The sequence below is a fragment of the Ogataea philodendri genome (assembly GCF_020536065.1).
Source record: "Ogataea philodendri strain CBS6075 chromosome Unknown scaffold18, whole genome shotgun sequence".
Classification (NCBI taxonomy): Eukaryota; Fungi; Ascomycota; class Pichiomycetes; order Pichiales; family Pichiaceae; genus Ogataea; species Ogataea philodendri.
Genome location: NW_025764050.1, coordinates 69,245 through 83,993, shown reverse-complemented (window position 1 = coordinate 83,993; position 14,749 = coordinate 69,245). Strand labels below are relative to the sequence as shown.

The following is a 14,749-nucleotide window of genomic DNA, read 5'->3' as shown; positions in this document are numbered from 1 at the left end:
GTGTTACAAATACATACTATACACCCCTGCCAAACTCGTAGTCGTCGACGCTGAAGGAGAACTCGGGCTCGATGTTCGGCGCAAACTCGTTGGACTCGTAGTAGAACGGGTCCTTGTACGAGTCCTTGAACCCAATCTCGAGAGTGTCGCCGGGAGCAAGCTCGGGCGAGATCGACGGACTGGTGTCCATGTACGGCTGGAACTGCGGCGTGCTGAGATCCTTCAGAATCTTTCCCTCGGTGGTCTCGTTGACCTTGCGCGGACGGCCACGCTTCACCTCGGTCACGTGGCTAGTGGTCTTCTTGAACACGCCCTTTTCGTCAGGTAGTCCACCAACACAGATGTTTCTGATCCGGTGTCGCTTCAAGGCGTCCTGTCGCGGGAACTTCTTCCCGCACGGACACACGTGCTGGAACTCCTGGTGGCCTTTGTAGTGTCTGCGCAGATCGTGGTTCCGCACAAACGCCTTGCCACATGTGTCACAGGTAAACGGCCGGTCTGATAAATGTGTCTGGATATGGGCTCTGATGTTGGACACTCGGGTGAACAGCTTGCCGCAGTCGTTGTAGATGCATTTGTACATGTCCTTGTCGTCTGGCCCAACAAAGTGCACGTCCAAGGCTCCGCGTTCGAGAGTGGACGTGATGGTTGGCTTCTTCTTCTTGGTTGGCGATTTGCGTTGCTCCTGGATGATCTGTTCAGAAAGCGAGTTCTTCTTGGTGATTAGTGTCGGGGTCCAGTTGAAATGTGCAGGTATTTTCTGTGGTGTCGGGGTCTTCACGTCTACAAACGTGTGCTTCACTTTGATCGGTGTACATTGGGGGGTCTTGGCTTTTGGTTCTTTAACTTCCTGAAGCTGCCGCAAATCAATCAGTTCCTGTGCAGAGTAACTTGTTGTCACCGACTGCGAATAGTCGGAGCTGTAGTTGCTGCTTGTGGGAGGTTTTGGCTCCGGCCCCGGTGGAAACTTGTACCCTTGAGACTGGCCAGTGACAATGTAATCCGGAGCCGGTTTGGCTCCAGCATTCGAACTCGAAGAAGCCCTCGGAACATAAGAATAATCCTCCGTATACCGTTCAATAGGCTGATAAATAGGCTTCTTATTCTTGATGTCTATCACCGGTAGCCCAGGAATAGCCAGTTGGGTGTCTGTTCCCGTACCAACATATCCAAAGATCCCAGACCCACTGGTCTGTCGAGTGTGTTTCTTCTCAAAATTGGGCTGCTGCTGGGATGGCTGCTGGCTATAACCTTCTGAAATTCCCAAATCAAATAGTATCGAGTCAAAGTTCTCATTTTCATCATACGCAACCGGGTCAAAGCCAAAGTTGTCTTCTGGAAGCGGAATTGTCTTGAAATTGGCTGACAACCCTTGCTGCGTGTCCACAAACGGGTTGTTCATCTGCCAGGCCATTGCAAAAGGAGTCGGACGAAAAGCAATGGATTAAACTTATCTTGGGCATGAAATATTATCTAAATGAGTTTCCGTTTTTGGAAGGATGTAAACATTGGCATTTTAGAAAAAAATGTCAGAATCAGGCAGTGCAAGAAAAGGAGAGTAAATCACAGGTCCTCCCAGAGCTCGCCCCTGTCGAGCGAACACACCAGCCGCGAACTCTCAAACTGCAAAATGTCCAGTTCCTGTGGGTCCAGTTCTGTTTTGACGTCGCTGATGAAATTCAGAGCTCGGTGTTCGGGGTATTTCTTAAGAAGCTGCTCTTTTGGTAGCAGCAGCACATTGTTCAAGTAGAATAGCTCGTACATGCCAAAGGGGAAGTTGCCGAACGGTTTAGGTCGTATCACGCTCATCCCTAATGACAAGTGCAAATGATCAAGCTTTTTCACGGGATCCGACTCCTGTTCTCCGTTCACGTAGCCAATGTCTGGCTGTGAGAATCTGATCTTGTTTAGCGGCCCACAAAGCGAGTCCAATCGTTCTGTAGTATCTTTATCTAGATATAGCGCCAAAAACAGTCTCTGGTAGTCGATTCGACTGAATATCGTGGCCTTCCCATCCAGTCGAAGCGGGAAATTGCGGTGCTTACCAGACTCGCGGAAACCCTTGCACAGCCGAGAAAACTCTCGTTTGTAGTGGATAATGGAAGAGTCTGATTCGTAGAGCACGATCGGCGTGAGCGAGACGTGAACATGGTAAGTTGATCTGTCGCTGTATAGAAAGTCGTTGTAAAACACAGTGGGCCATCTGGCCTTCAGGTTCAGCATCTGGGGCTCTATAAGTCTATTTTTCAAGGCCAATTCACTCTGGCCTCTAATGAGTCCTCCATAAGGAAGTTCGAACGGGTAGATTGGCTGTGTTTCGAGATTAAATGGAACTGTCACGTTGTTAAAATATCCCTTTTGCATATCGTTGTATCTTGCCATAAAGGCATCATTGAGGTTGACAAGGTGTTTGTGAAGAATGGAACGTTGAGCCTCAGAGGGCTTCAAGGAAAGAAGAACCGAGGCAAAATGCTTGCCCAGTTTGAGTGTATCACTTGCAATTAGCATAAAAGCGATATCTGATCCACGGCTTTAGCAAAGGCTGAACAAAAGATCTTTGAATATTTTATATTTAGTGATTTTTTTTAAATAGGTAAGACATTTGGAAACGTCTTTTAGTTTATCTTATTTTATAGCCTTACAACAAGAGCATTTTTCTTGGATCCTCAATCAATTCCTTGACGGTCTTGAGGAAAGTAACGGCTTCTCTACCGTCCAACATACGGTGATCGTAGGTCAAAGCAATGTACATCATTGGACGAATCTCAACCTTGCCGTTCACAGCAACAGGACGTTCCTTGATTCCGTGCAATCCAAGAACAGCAGTCTGTGGCATGTTAATAATAGGGGTACCATAAAGCGATCCGAAAACACCTCCGTTGGAGATGGTGAAAGTTCCTCCGGTCATATCTTCCAAAGTCAGCTTTCCGTCACGGGCACGCACACCAAGCTGAGCAATGGAGTCCTCGATCTCCAAAACAGACAAGCTCTCGGCGTTTCTAACGATAGGAGTGACCAATCCCTTAGGAGTGGCAACGGCAATCGAGATATCAACGTAGTCTCTAAACACCATGGTGTCGTTGTTCTCGATGGCAGCGTTAACTGCTGGAATGGACTTCATGGCCAAAGTACTGGCCTTGGAGAAAGCACCCATGAAACCAAACTTGATACCAGTGTTCTTTAAGATCTCGTCTTTGTACAGCTTTCTCATCTCGATCAAATTCGACATGTCGACCTCGTTGAAAGTGGTCAAAGATGCGGCAGTATTTTGAGACTCCTTCAATCTCTCGGCAATTCTCAATCTCATTCTGTTCATCTTGATTCTCTCCTCGGATCTGGAGAACTTTCCAGCAGGAGCGGCCTTTTCAGGAGCAGCAGCTTTTGGAGCAGCGCCTTTAGAAGCAGCCGGCTTTGGAGGAGCTGGCTTGGACTCAGCAGGCTTTTCCTGTTTCTTTGGAGCCTCCTTGACTGGCTCAGGAGCGGCCTCTTTCTTTTCTTCTTTCTTTTCTTCTTTCTTTTCCACCTTCTCCTCTTTCTTTCCGGCATCTTCTGGAACTTCGCCAGGCTCAATCTTGAGCAAATCCTGGCCAACCTCGACGGTGTCCTCAACATTCACCAACAATTCGGTGACCTTACCGGAGATTGGAGCATTGACCTCCACATCGATCTTGTCTGTTTCGATGGTTGCTATGAGCTCATCCTGCTTGACGTAGTCGCCAACCTCCTTGGCGAAAGAAGCCAAGGTACCTTCGGTGATACTCTCAGCCATCTCAGGAACCTTGACAATCTGGGAGTTGTGTCTAACAAATAACATCGAGTTGCCCAAAGATGCACCTCTCAACGGCACATTGACAGCCAGGGGAGTTGGTCTGGTCGATGTTTTCAAGCCGCGAGCAAAAACCGGCGTGGCGGTATATCTTCTAGCAGCAGTTTGGCTACATTTAACCAAAGAACGAAGGCCATTTGTACGTTTCACACCTCTCAACATGATAAATATATTAGGAAAAAAACAAGGTGGGTGTTGATTCCTTTTTATATAATAATGGTACCAAACTCCGGGGAGAAGGGAAATTTTTAAACAAACGCCCAAACAGCAGCAACTCGACCATCTGATTCCAGGTCTTGTTAGGAGTCCATATCTGTGGTTGGGGGACTTGAATTCGTGCTCTTAGTAATTCTACACTCCTTATTGGTTTGCGGAAACTCCGAACCCGGCACCTTCTTATCGTCGCGTCGAAAAAGTACTATGTTTGCGTCGATATTTTTCAATTTTACGTTTTCTCAAATTTTATAGCCGGCTGAAATTGGGCAGAGTTAGATTTGAGAGGGGTGAAAACAAAAGGGGTGAAGAATTGGGGTTTGAGACTACAAATGCTAGTGGAAAGAACATGATTCTAAACATCACAGTCTTTACATTATATTAAGCGTCCGACTGTCTCATAGCCAGTAAAATTCTAGCGGCTAGCCAAATACGCTTTTAACCGTTGAACGTGGTTTAAATTAACGATATTTCTGATGTCAATTTTTTTTTTGTTTTGTTTCTTTATCAAGACAACGAGTTTTTATTGATCATAAATTAATTCCATGTTGAGGAGCCGTTCTTCCAATACTAATTGCTCAATAACACATCTAAAAGCATTTTTTCCATGAGTGATAAAAGCTTTAATCTACGAAATTCGCCGCCTTTATCACAGGAGCCCGATAAAGCACGACATCAAGATGAGACAAAAAGTTCCAATATGGCCGGAAGAAAGGCCGCCAAATCGTTACGGCTATTCCGAGGCTCGGATTCGTCCGATAACTTGTTGAAACCGTCCAAAGACTCGAATTTTTCTTCGTCTCTAGATACGGAAAAGTCATCTTTCTACTCAGAACAACAGCCTTCATCCGGTCGTAAATCGGTCACGATCACCTCGTTCGATGTTGAGCCCCACAAATCGCATTCTTCCAGGGGAATTACCAGTTTGCCTCCGCTCGAACCTGTTTCCTCTGCTACATATATTCCGCATACTCCTATCGATTCGCTGTTTAAACCTGTGCCCGAGCATTTGACCGCTGCTGCGGAGTTTGACCACGATGATCAGGATTCCGACGTTCTGAGCGAGATCGAGGAAATCGAGGAGGCTATTGAACAAGAGAACCGCAAAAAGTTCGGCTCTAACGAGTCGGCCTCTGAATCCTCAAGCTCGATCAACTCTGTCGAGTCCTCATCTTACCAACAGGGCGATGTCTCTACTGAAAAATTCCCATTGGCCGTCGAGTTACAACCGTTCAAAAATAGGGTCGGGGGTCACACGGCCATTTTCAAGTTTAGTCATCGAGCAGTTTGCAAAGCATTGGTCAATAGAGAAAACACATGGTACGAAAACATCGAGTTGACCCACCCTGAACTTTTAAAGTTCATGCCCCGCTACATCGGCGTTTTGAATGTGCGGTATGGAAGCGCAGCAGAAGATGGCGACGATCTCACATCGCTCGAGCACGTTCCATCGTTGTCCACAAGTGTTAAGGAGGAATTACCACCAGAGGTTGTTCTTGACGACAACAAGCATATTTTCCCCGAGTCGTTTTGGAGCCACTACCCTACCAAGTCGCCCGGCCAGGATGAGCCCAGACGTTTTTCGTACAGCGATCCAGAAAGTCTAACAGGGTCGCCTCAGATCTCTGAAGCGCGAGACACAAGCGATTTTTGGGGGGCCACCAAGGTCAACACCAAATTACAGGAACTTGTTCTGACCGAGGTGTTCGCTCCTATCAAGGAGTACACCAAGAGCTTCCAAAGTAGGAGTGTTCATCGTCACCACCACCACAAGGCATGCAGTTTTTCTGGTCCAAGACGTTTCCGTTCTCACAGACATTCAACAAGTGGGATCGGAAGCTCCTTCGGCAAGGGGCTTGCTGTTTCGTTTGAAGACCGCACGCCTGGTTCCCAGACGTCTCCGCAACTCACAGCTAAACCCGACCATTTACAGAAACATTCCAGTTCGATGTTGGATCTGAAGAAACTGGCCAATGGAGACCAGTCTGTGTTCCCGGACAGAGAAACATTGATCAGCAAGATCAAGTGGCTTCCAAACGAGAACGAACCTAACGATATTTTTGACATGGACAGAGACGCAGCTTCTGACAGTGCCATTTTGGACGAAGAGGCAATCAGTTTCACGTCGCCTCCATTGCTGAGTTCTCCGGCACCGTCAGCTAGAACACGCAAACACACTCGCTTTGAAAGGTTCATATTGCTGGAAGACCTGACTTCCGGCATGAAACATCCTTGTGTCTTAGACCTGAAGATGGGAACACGGCAGTACGGTGTGGAGGCCACAGCCAAGAAAAGAGCGTCGCAGAGAAAGAAGTGTCAGCAAACAACGTCCAGGCGGCTTGGAATCAGAGTCTGTGGAATGCAGGTTTGGGACCTGAAACGCAACAACTACATCAACAGAGACAAGTATTTCGGCCGCAAGCTGAACGTTGGGTCCGACTTTGTTCGGTCGTTGGCCCGGTTCCTTTATGACGGGTTGTCTATCTACTCTGTGGTGAAACATCTGCCCAATCTGATTGAGAACCTGAAGGAGCTTTCCAAAGTGTTTGCCAAGCTTCCGGGCTACAGACTGTACGGGTCGTCGATTTTGCTGATGTACGACTCGGACGCAGACCATGCCAAGTCGCAGAGCACTTTGATCGTTCGACTAATCGACTTTGCACAGTGCGTGATTGCCAAAGAACCGTTGCCTGCCAATACGACGTATCCGCCCGAACACGAGAACTGTCCCGACTTGGGCTATCTACGCGGAATCCAGTCGCTGATGTTCTATCTGAAACTGATCTTCAAAGAGTTCACCGGCCTGCAATACAACAACTACACAGAGGCCATCACAGTGATGGAGAAACTCAAGTCCACGGTTCTTTCCCGTGGCTGTGAATGGCTGGACAACTTCGAAGAAGAAACGTCCACCGAATTCGACTTTGACCAGGTTCCCCAGTACGTCCATACCGACTACGACGACGTCTCGGAATAGGTCAATTGTGTATAGTAATATGTACTAATAATCCGATCGATTAGTGCAATGTACGGACATTCGTAGAGTCGAAAGACCAATGGTTTGTGGTACTCGACTGAACAAAAATGCCCGGCTTAGATCTCCCAGGCTTAATGAGACCATTGAAAAGGAAATTGCTTCAAAATGGTCAATGTTAGCTGGTGAAGCGTAGAGAAAAATTTAGAGTGGATAAATATTTTTAAAACTAGAAAGAAAAAAAGGTCGTGTACTAGAGACATGACAAACGAGAATTAGATGGTGGCATCAGAAGAGCCAGCGTCCTTGTGCTCGATAGAGTGTTCTCTGGAGATTGGCAGGATCGGGGTGTTCTTGGATCTGAGTTTCTTCCAGGCCAGGAAAACGGCTCCCAGAATGAGGAACACTCCGATGGTGACACCAGCACCGATTCCTCCTGCTCCCGCGTTGGTGAGCTTGTTGAGATGGTAGTCGCCGTTGGCGAGTTTCTTGAGGTTGATTCCCTTGTCCTCGGCCTTGGAGGCCTCCTCGTACGTGGACGAGAATTGGGTGCACTGGTCAGAGGTGGACGAACACTTGCCGCACCATTCTTTCAAAGAAGTGATGGCAACGGCTTCAGTCTTGGAGACGAAGTCGTCCCAAGAAAGAACGGTGGAGTTGCCTCCAAACAATGGGTAAGCAACAAGCTCGTCATTCTCCTTGGTTCCGTTCTTGAACGAAAATTGGACGTAGTACTCGTCGGAGTTGTCCTTCAGCAGATCCCAAACTAAAGTGGCTCCGTAGCCTGGCATACCGGTGAAGTTGTCAGACACCTTGTTGAGCTCCAATAGGGCAAAGATTTGGTACATGGTGTTGTACGAGCCGGTGAAGTAGTTGATGTAAGGCGAACCTTCGACCTTGGTGGTATTAAGGTATTCCACAGAGGCTCCCAACAGAGACTGGCCACCGATGGTGAAGTTGTTGAGCTTGTTGGTAGAGTCGTACGAGATACCCCATTGAGCAGCGTCGGCCAAGGTTGCAACCTGGAACAACAACGAAGAGTTCCATTTGGAGGCCCATTCCTCGTCGTGGATGTTGTTGACGAACATGAAGTCGTTGATGGACATGGCATTACCAAAGTTGAGCTTCCATTTAGGGAATTTCTTGGATGGGAGCAGGTCTGCCAAGCTTTGGTAGAAGTCGTAAGTAGACGAGTTCATTTCCTTGAAGTAGTCGCTATCAGACCAAGCGTCAATAGCGTCGTCAGAGGCCGGACAGTTAACATCACCTTTGATCCAGAAGTAGTTGTCGGAGGTTTCCTGCTGCACGTCCATAAAGACGTACTGGTATCCACCCAGAGGAGCCACGACAGACGATCCGTTGCTCAGTTCCGAGTCCTGGGTCTCAATCAAAGTCTCATTGGAGTCCACGGCGGTGGATGGTGGGTACAGACCTTGCAAGAAAGACATCTGAGAGTACTCGATGACGGTATCTCCCGAACATTGGGCATAGGTATCACCATAGACAAAGTAACCTTGAGGGTCAAGACCGTTGATGACGAAGTCTGAAGCGGTTTTGTTTCCATCAGAGTCAATACCGAAGTATCTTTGTCTGTAGAAAGCTCCGGAGGCCTCCTGTTGGCGAGCACCGTAAGTAGTGAGATACTTAGCAGGTTTGGCAACCCTATCGTTATGACGGCCAAAGATGAAGGTTCCGACACACGAATATTTATCGTCCAGCGATTGGGCGCCCACGGCAAGAGCCGATGGAGCAAGAAGCAACAAGAGCGAAAGCATTAGCGACAAAGAAATGCGAAAGATTTTGGGAGATGCATGTAATTTATAGAGGGGGACTTAAAAAAATTAAATACAATAGTAGATAACAAAGATGCATTCAACAGAGAGAAACCCCAATAGGCGGAATTTAATGTGTTGAAAAAAATGGGGTCACCAGAGTTTTCATTGGCTGGACTTGGAGGATTCAACCTGTTGCAATGCACAGCTGCGGAGAGCCTTCAATTGGTCTGAGCAAGAGATGGAGCTGCCTTTTTTCAAGCACGACTCAAACTCGGCGATCTTGGTTGCGCAATTTTTCTGGATCCGCTGGAAAGATGGCACGTCGTTCTTGACGCAGTTTTGGAGCTCATCCTGGAGGGGCAAGCACTTCTTGGCGTCGCCGTCCGGAGCAAGAATGCATTCGTGGTAGTTGCGGAATTGGGCCCCACAGCTCTTGGCAACGTCCTGTAGAATAATATCGTCTAAAACGGCCATTGGAGTAAATGAAAAAATATGGAAAATCACAATATTTCTCGGGAACTGGATTTTAGTAAGCTGGTCGAGAAATACCCGGAATTGCGGCCGTGGTTCCATCATAACCGCTTTGAATGGCACGACAACAGTGCCGTGGTATTAATTACTAGAATCCTGCTCCAAGAATGGGGGCTCCAGGTCCAGATCGACTCAAATCGTCTGTGTCCGCGACTATTCAACAGACTCGACTATCTCGACTTTATGCACGATCTGCTCGGCAGTTTCAAAAACACAGTCGGTCTGGACGTGGGCACGGGCCATCTAGCAATCTATGCGCTTCTGGGCGCCAAACTATACGGTCTTGAGTTTGTTGCGTCCGACATCGATCGCGAATCGCTGCGACTGGCCGAATCCAACATCAGCCGCAACGGTTTGGGATCTGCAGTCACCCTTGTGCATAATGAACCATCGGAGTCATTTTTCGATTGCCTGGTTTCCCGGCTTGGGCCAAAACACGGGTTTGTCATGTGCAACCCGCCGTTCTACTCGTCGGCCACCGAAATGCGCCAGCGTGCAGACCTGAAAGCCGACGCGCGTGCCGTTTCAGCCATGGCAAACGAGCTCGTCGTGGAGGGCGGCGAGATCGCGTTTGTGAGTCGCATGATCCGCGAGAGTGAGTCCCACAAAGAGTCCAACATCACGTGGTTCACCAGTCTGTTGGGAAAATACGACTCTTTGAAACCGCTTGTTTCGTTGCTGCGTTCAAAGAAGATAGACAACTTTGGTGTCCATGCGTTTCGCAGCAGCCTCACACAAACAGGAACACAGCGATGGATACTGTTCTGGTCGTTCAAGCCAGACCGACCAAAAGCCGACCTGTTCAACAGCATTGTGACTCAGAAAGTGCGTCGTGAATTCAAGTGCAACCAGAAAAATTTGAAAGAAAGACTCCATGCCTTGGACAGCATAGACGTCTCAGAGCCTAACCAAAGCTCGCTCGTTCTCCAAGTGCCGGGGAACGTTTGGTCGCGGTCCTACAGACGCCAGAAACGGTACGCTGAGGACCAAATGCGCGTGAAAATCACGTTTGATGAAAATACCGTGGTGACCTGGAAAAGCGGCCTCAATTACCAGCTTTTCGAGAGTTTTTGTAACTGGTGTAAAGAATCGACATGAAATTCACAGTTTCTTCAAGTAACCCTGTTGTATGAGTCTCTCCACGTCCGCTTGGCGCACGAAAAACTGCGAATCTTTGGTCAAGTTGAAAACTCCGTACTCTGTCTGGATTTCTCCCGCGTCCTTGAGAACTCTCACGTCGATGAAAACGTCCACAGGAGGCTCCAAGGACCCGCCCAGATCGATCTTCTCCAACGGTCCTTTGAACTCGCTCACCAGGTCGTTGTATTTCTTAAGGTAGTCCTGTTCTTGCGGTGATAGATTGTCCATTTGTTCTTTTGAAATATCGTTATTTGCCCAGACGAGCTCATCCAGCCGCTCAGCGCGTAGTCGTTGGTATGCAAGCAAACACCTTTTATTTCGACGCATACAAAGATGACACACAAATAGCTGGCCCTGGTTTACACGGTCGTCGTCCTGACTCGCGTGTTCGGTCAACACGTCTGCTTCTTTCTGCAACGAGCGGATTTCGCGTACAATCGACCGCACCAGTGTGTCCTGGTACAAAGGAAGTTTGTCCAGCGACTGTGTTCTTTTCGCGTCCAGAATAAGTTTATGTGCTAGATCTCCATACATTGTAATTGTAATCACAAGGGAAAAATAGTTAGATCAAATATTTTGATGTATGGGAAAAGAAGGAAGCAGGTGGAGTTATCTCCGACGCGACACGAAATTGCCGCTGAGAAACGCGACGAGGGCCAAAATAAGCGCCAAACGGTGGCTGCACAAGAGCCATCGGTGTTTGACTTTGTCGACGAAATCGAGGATCGTCCTCGAATACCTCGATCTCCACGGAGAAGGGTGTTTAACAAGGTAGATATCCCAAAAGTGCGTGCTTTGGAAGCAGATGACTATCTTGCAGAGGCTCCAAAGGATATGAGACCGCGTTGGAGCTCGAAAAGTGCAGTCAAGACGGAGAAACCAAGACCTGTGCCAGTAAAAAAGGCCGAGATCTTACGGCCCCTGGAGGTTCAACCAGTTCGTGAAAAGCCTTCCGTGGAAACTGCTGGCTCTGAGATTCTGTCTGACTTGTTTGACGGTCTGGACTCGAGCCCCACAAGATCTACATTGGATATCAAAAATCTCAGGAGTTCTGACTCGATAGAAACACCAGTCGACGAAACCGTTCTGGAATTTGAAATTGTTCCACACATAGAGGTCCACACGAAAGAGGAACCCCAAGTTACCACTCCCTCCAAGTCACCTTCCTCTAGCCGCAATTACGGGTCGTTTAGAAGTTTCCGTGCGGGAGAAGATTTGAACGAGGAAACTGACCAACAGGCCAACGAATCGGTCAGCTCGAACCTCCAGCCGTCAATAGACCTCCAGATGGCAGGAAATAACAGCAAGTTTGACCAGGAGATCCAGTTCATCATCGAGATCGTTGGATCTTCCAAGAGCTCGCTATCGAGCAAAAGAAACGCATTGCTCGAACTGGCTACCAAAACCATTACACACCCAAAATTTTCAGATAGACTTAGATCGCTCGACACTTCGAAGCTGATCGAGGGAGTCATACAGGAGGGGTACGATATGATCATGGTATGCGCCTGGGTGTTTCTCAGACTGGATGCTCCAGCGGAGCCAGTACGGACAATCATGGAACTGCTGCTTCCAAACAACGACAATCTGGCATCAACGTTACAGCAAAGTCCAAAACTTGGCAAGATAGACAGGCTGGCCCTGGACGATTGGACAGTTCATCTGGACCACCATACTCCAAACAGATTGGCATTGGTGTACTTGTTGCACCAATCATACGAATTCTTAATACAGGTTTGCAACCAAACGATTTTGGTCCACATTATGGAGTCATTCGATCCCCAACAGATCCATAGCATCCAGCTGGTTGAGCTGCTTGTGGACCAAGTTCGTTCGTATCCACAGTTTCACCGAGTCGTACAAATTGTCAAAAACTCCATCATTGGAAAATCCGATGGTCTTTCGGTTCACATGCGTCTAGCGATTATTCTCACATCCGACGAGCAGAACAACACATTCAACGAAGATTTGGTGGTACCACTGTTGGAATTGGTGCGAAAATCAGGTGTTCTTAAAGGAGACATTGGCTCTGAAGAAGATCAACAAAACAGTTTGTTCGCACTTGGATTACTATTAAATCTGCAACAACATATACAATGGCCCCCAAGCTCCAAACCTCTGTTCAAGGAACTCCTGGACTCGCTTCAAATCGAAAACGACGCCCAGAATGCTACACGGGTCCACGCTATCGGCTACTTCTGTCTGTTGATCGACACCGTGACGGAGACAACCAAGAAAGGCCTGGAGATGTTCAACAACGCTGTTGGAGACAACGAGTTCCTCAGAACCAAAATCGACACCAAAATCAAGCAAAAGTGTTGAACTCCTCGCTTTGCGACTGGAGATGCATTTTGGCCATACGCAACATCTTGGATCTTCCGTCCTCTTTCTTTTTGCGCTCTCCACCACTGGCGAGCTTCTTTGGAGTTTCTCTCAGTCCAAACGATTTCGCAAGATGTCCCAGATGGATCTTTTTGACGTTGAAGCATTCTCTTTCGGCTGCCAAATGGGTGGCATATGCCTTGATATGGCTCATGAACCCGTTTCCAGCAATCTCCTTGGCCCGAGGTTCCTCCAACAGCCACCGTTCCAACTCCAGATGGAAAGTGGTTGCCTGAGTGTCCCAGGACCCGCCTTTCTCGCCGGCTTTTTCGAACGCTTCCTTGAGAACGGCTTCATACTTCTTGAACTGGACTCCTCCTGGATGCAGAGGCTCCACCAGTTTCAGGTAGTTCTCCTCGTCTCCCGGTAGCAGGAATAGCACAGAGTTACCTTGCGAACCTGCTCTGGCCGTTCTTCCCACTCTGTGGAGATGGTCTTCAAGAGCAAAAGGAGGGTCGAACTCAACCACGTTGTTGATGTGCGGCAAGTCCAGACCTCTCGAGGCAACGTCTGTACAAAGAAGAATGGCGTTGGTGGAACAGTTGGTGAAATCCTTGAGCGTGGACGTTCTAGTTTGTTGCGAAAGCGAGCCGTGCAATTTGAAGATGGTTGAGCCGAAAAGCGAGCCTGTCGTGTCCTCCGAAGACGTTTTTCTCGTGAGAGCGATGAAATGGAAGTCGACCGAACCGGAACACGAGAAAAACACAATGGTTTTAGAGGCAGTCTGGTCCTTGATTAGGTTTTTAAGGGTGCCTGCCAATGTGACAAATCTCAACTTTGGTGGCACAACAACCACCTGTTGCAACAGCTGGTCGGGCACTTTAGTGACCTGTTCACTTGTTGTCACGAGTTCGGCCTTTTCTAGCGAGATTTCACCCAGTTTTTTCACATTTGGCTTGATGGTGGCAGAACACAAAATGTTGATTCTTTTAGCCGGCAGCGACTGGTACTTGCTCGGAGCAGCAGACGAAGACACAGCCGATAGAATTTTGGCGATACTTTCCTCAAAACCAAGCTCCATAAGTCTGTCACCTTCGTCCAGAACAACGTACCTGATCTGCGAGAGATTCAGGTTTTGGGTGTGTTCAATATGGTCGACCAGTCTTCCTGGTGTGGCAACGAGGACGTTGACACCTTTACGCAACCGTGCTTTTTCAGACTTCTTTTTCTCACCACCAATAACGTTTCCGGCAACGATTCTGTGGTCGCAATGACTCAGAGACTCGAAAACGGAGTAGATCTGGGTAGCCAGTTCTCTTGTTGGGGCCAGAACCAGCGCAAACAGACCAGACGTCCGGTCCAAGTCGGGGATTTCCATGAGTTTCTGGAAAATAGGCAATGCAAACGCCAAAGTCTTACCAGAACCTGTTTGGGCCTGGACAAACAGGTCGTTAGAGCCTGTTAAAAGACGCGGAATCACCTGCTGCTGGATCTTTGTTGGGTTCTGAAGCCGCTTGTTGGACAGATGGGACGCCAAGTTGGCGTTGATTCCCAGTCCCGCAAACGAAGAGGTGTCTATTGGAGCGTTGGACGGAGAAAGAACGTCAAATTCCTGCACCGGTCTGTCCTGGATTTCTGGATTTTGCGTGAACAGCGACGACACATACGTGTTGTTTTTACCGCCCTCACCACGACCTTCGGGAAAGGCCTGCTTGCGCGGTCTGTCTTCCTTATCAACAGACTCTTCTGTGTTCTGTTTCTTTCTCTCACCAAGCTTTATCTGGTTGACACTGTTCTTGTCTTTCTTCTCGCTGCGGCCGCGACCCTCGCTGACGAGCTGGGACTTACGCCGGTCTTTCCATTTGCCGCCGGTCACCTTCACTTTCTGCCGTTTAGCGGGCGGCTCGCTGGCAAAGTTCAAAATCAAATCATCCTCCATAGATGAATATTTTTTTATGAAAAATATTT

At 48.2% G+C, this 14,749-nt stretch overlaps 15 protein-coding genes across 15 annotated transcripts; 6 read left to right on the top strand and 9 right to left on the bottom strand.

Annotated features, from left to right (window-relative positions):
- Nucleotides 1–16: 16 nt before the first annotated feature.
- On the bottom strand, nucleotides 17–1,402 carry OGAPHI_004613 (uncharacterized protein; the record flags this gene model as incomplete). Its single annotated transcript, XM_046205710.1, has 1 exon — nucleotides 17–1,402. One exon carries the CDS (start codon nucleotides 1,400–1,402, stop codon nucleotides 17–19), a length of 1,386 nt encoding a protein of 461 aa, XP_046060533.1.
- Nucleotides 1,403–1,563: 161 nt separating this feature from the next.
- On the bottom strand, nucleotides 1,564–2,508 carry OGAPHI_004612 (uncharacterized protein; the record flags this gene model as incomplete). The annotated part of the gene is made up of 1 exon (XM_046205709.1): nucleotides 1,564–2,508. The coding sequence occupies one exon, from the start codon at nucleotides 2,506–2,508 to the stop codon at nucleotides 1,564–1,566; it is 945 nt and encodes a 314-aa protein (XP_046060532.1).
- Nucleotides 2,149–3,184, top strand: OGAPHI_004611 (uncharacterized protein; the record flags this gene model as incomplete). The annotated part of the gene is made up of 3 exons (XM_046205708.1): nucleotides 2,149–2,151; nucleotides 2,215–2,301; nucleotides 2,693–3,184. The coding sequence occupies 3 exons, from the start codon at nucleotides 2,149–2,151 to the stop codon at nucleotides 3,182–3,184; spliced, it is 582 nt and encodes a 193-aa protein (XP_046060531.1).
- On the bottom strand, nucleotides 2,639–3,988 carry OGAPHI_004610 (uncharacterized protein; the record flags this gene model as incomplete). Its single annotated transcript, XM_046205707.1, has 1 exon — nucleotides 2,639–3,988. The coding sequence occupies one exon, from the start codon at nucleotides 3,986–3,988 to the stop codon at nucleotides 2,639–2,641; it is 1,350 nt and encodes a 449-aa protein (XP_046060530.1).
- A 658-nt stretch (nucleotides 3,989–4,646) lies between these two features.
- Nucleotides 4,647–7,016, top strand: OGAPHI_004608 (uncharacterized protein; the record flags this gene model as incomplete). Its single annotated transcript, XM_046205705.1, has 1 exon — nucleotides 4,647–7,016. The coding sequence occupies one exon, from the start codon at nucleotides 4,647–4,649 to the stop codon at nucleotides 7,014–7,016; it is 2,370 nt and encodes a 789-aa protein (XP_046060528.1).
- OGAPHI_004609 (uncharacterized protein) lies at nucleotides 5,849–6,235 on the bottom strand (the record flags this gene model as incomplete). Its single annotated transcript, XM_046205706.1, has 1 exon — nucleotides 5,849–6,235. The coding sequence occupies one exon, from the start codon at nucleotides 6,233–6,235 to the stop codon at nucleotides 5,849–5,851; it is 387 nt and encodes a 128-aa protein (XP_046060529.1).
- A 79-nt stretch (nucleotides 7,017–7,095) lies between the features above and the next one.
- OGAPHI_004607 (uncharacterized protein) lies at nucleotides 7,096–8,560 on the top strand (the record flags this gene model as incomplete). The annotated part of the gene is made up of 3 exons (XM_046205703.1): nucleotides 7,096–7,205; nucleotides 7,273–7,744; nucleotides 7,844–8,560. The coding sequence occupies 3 exons, from the start codon at nucleotides 7,096–7,098 to the stop codon at nucleotides 8,558–8,560; spliced, it is 1,299 nt and encodes a 432-aa protein (XP_046060527.1).
- OGAPHI_004606 (uncharacterized protein) lies at nucleotides 7,289–8,788 on the bottom strand (the record flags this gene model as incomplete). The annotated part of the gene is made up of 1 exon (XM_046205702.1): nucleotides 7,289–8,788. The coding sequence occupies one exon, from the start codon at nucleotides 8,786–8,788 to the stop codon at nucleotides 7,289–7,291; it is 1,500 nt and encodes a 499-aa protein (XP_046060526.1).
- Nucleotides 8,789–8,950: 162 nt separating this feature from the next.
- On the bottom strand, nucleotides 8,951–9,262 carry OGAPHI_004605 (uncharacterized protein; the record flags this gene model as incomplete). Its single annotated transcript, XM_046205701.1, has 1 exon — nucleotides 8,951–9,262. The coding sequence occupies one exon, from the start codon at nucleotides 9,260–9,262 to the stop codon at nucleotides 8,951–8,953; it is 312 nt and encodes a 103-aa protein (XP_046060525.1).
- Nucleotides 9,263–9,280: 18 nt separating this feature from the next.
- On the top strand, nucleotides 9,281–10,417 carry OGAPHI_004604 (uncharacterized protein; the record flags this gene model as incomplete). Its single annotated transcript, XM_046205700.1, has 1 exon — nucleotides 9,281–10,417. One exon carries the CDS (start codon nucleotides 9,281–9,283, stop codon nucleotides 10,415–10,417), a length of 1,137 nt encoding a protein of 378 aa, XP_046060524.1.
- A 3-nt stretch (nucleotides 10,418–10,420) lies between these two features.
- OGAPHI_004603 (uncharacterized protein) lies at nucleotides 10,421–10,993 on the bottom strand (the record flags this gene model as incomplete). The annotated part of the gene is made up of 1 exon (XM_046205699.1): nucleotides 10,421–10,993. The coding sequence occupies one exon, from the start codon at nucleotides 10,991–10,993 to the stop codon at nucleotides 10,421–10,423; it is 573 nt and encodes a 190-aa protein (XP_046060523.1).
- A 45-nt stretch (nucleotides 10,994–11,038) lies between these two features.
- On the top strand, nucleotides 11,039–12,781 carry OGAPHI_004601 (uncharacterized protein; the record flags this gene model as incomplete). The annotated part of the gene is made up of 1 exon (XM_046205697.1): nucleotides 11,039–12,781. One exon carries the CDS (start codon nucleotides 11,039–11,041, stop codon nucleotides 12,779–12,781), a length of 1,743 nt encoding a protein of 580 aa, XP_046060521.1.
- Nucleotides 11,638–12,258, bottom strand: OGAPHI_004602 (uncharacterized protein; the record flags this gene model as incomplete). Its single annotated transcript, XM_046205698.1, has 2 exons — nucleotides 11,638–12,100; nucleotides 12,161–12,258. The coding sequence occupies 2 exons, from the start codon at nucleotides 12,256–12,258 to the stop codon at nucleotides 11,638–11,640; spliced, it is 561 nt and encodes a 186-aa protein (XP_046060522.1).
- OGAPHI_004599 (uncharacterized protein) lies at nucleotides 12,765–14,720 on the bottom strand (the record flags this gene model as incomplete). Its single annotated transcript, XM_046205695.1, has 1 exon — nucleotides 12,765–14,720. One exon carries the CDS (start codon nucleotides 14,718–14,720, stop codon nucleotides 12,765–12,767), a length of 1,956 nt encoding a protein of 651 aa, XP_046060519.1.
- Nucleotides 13,366–14,055, top strand: OGAPHI_004600 (uncharacterized protein; the record flags this gene model as incomplete). The annotated part of the gene is made up of 1 exon (XM_046205696.1): nucleotides 13,366–14,055. One exon carries the CDS (start codon nucleotides 13,366–13,368, stop codon nucleotides 14,053–14,055), a length of 690 nt encoding a protein of 229 aa, XP_046060520.1.
- Nucleotides 14,721–14,749: the final 29 nt, after the last annotated feature.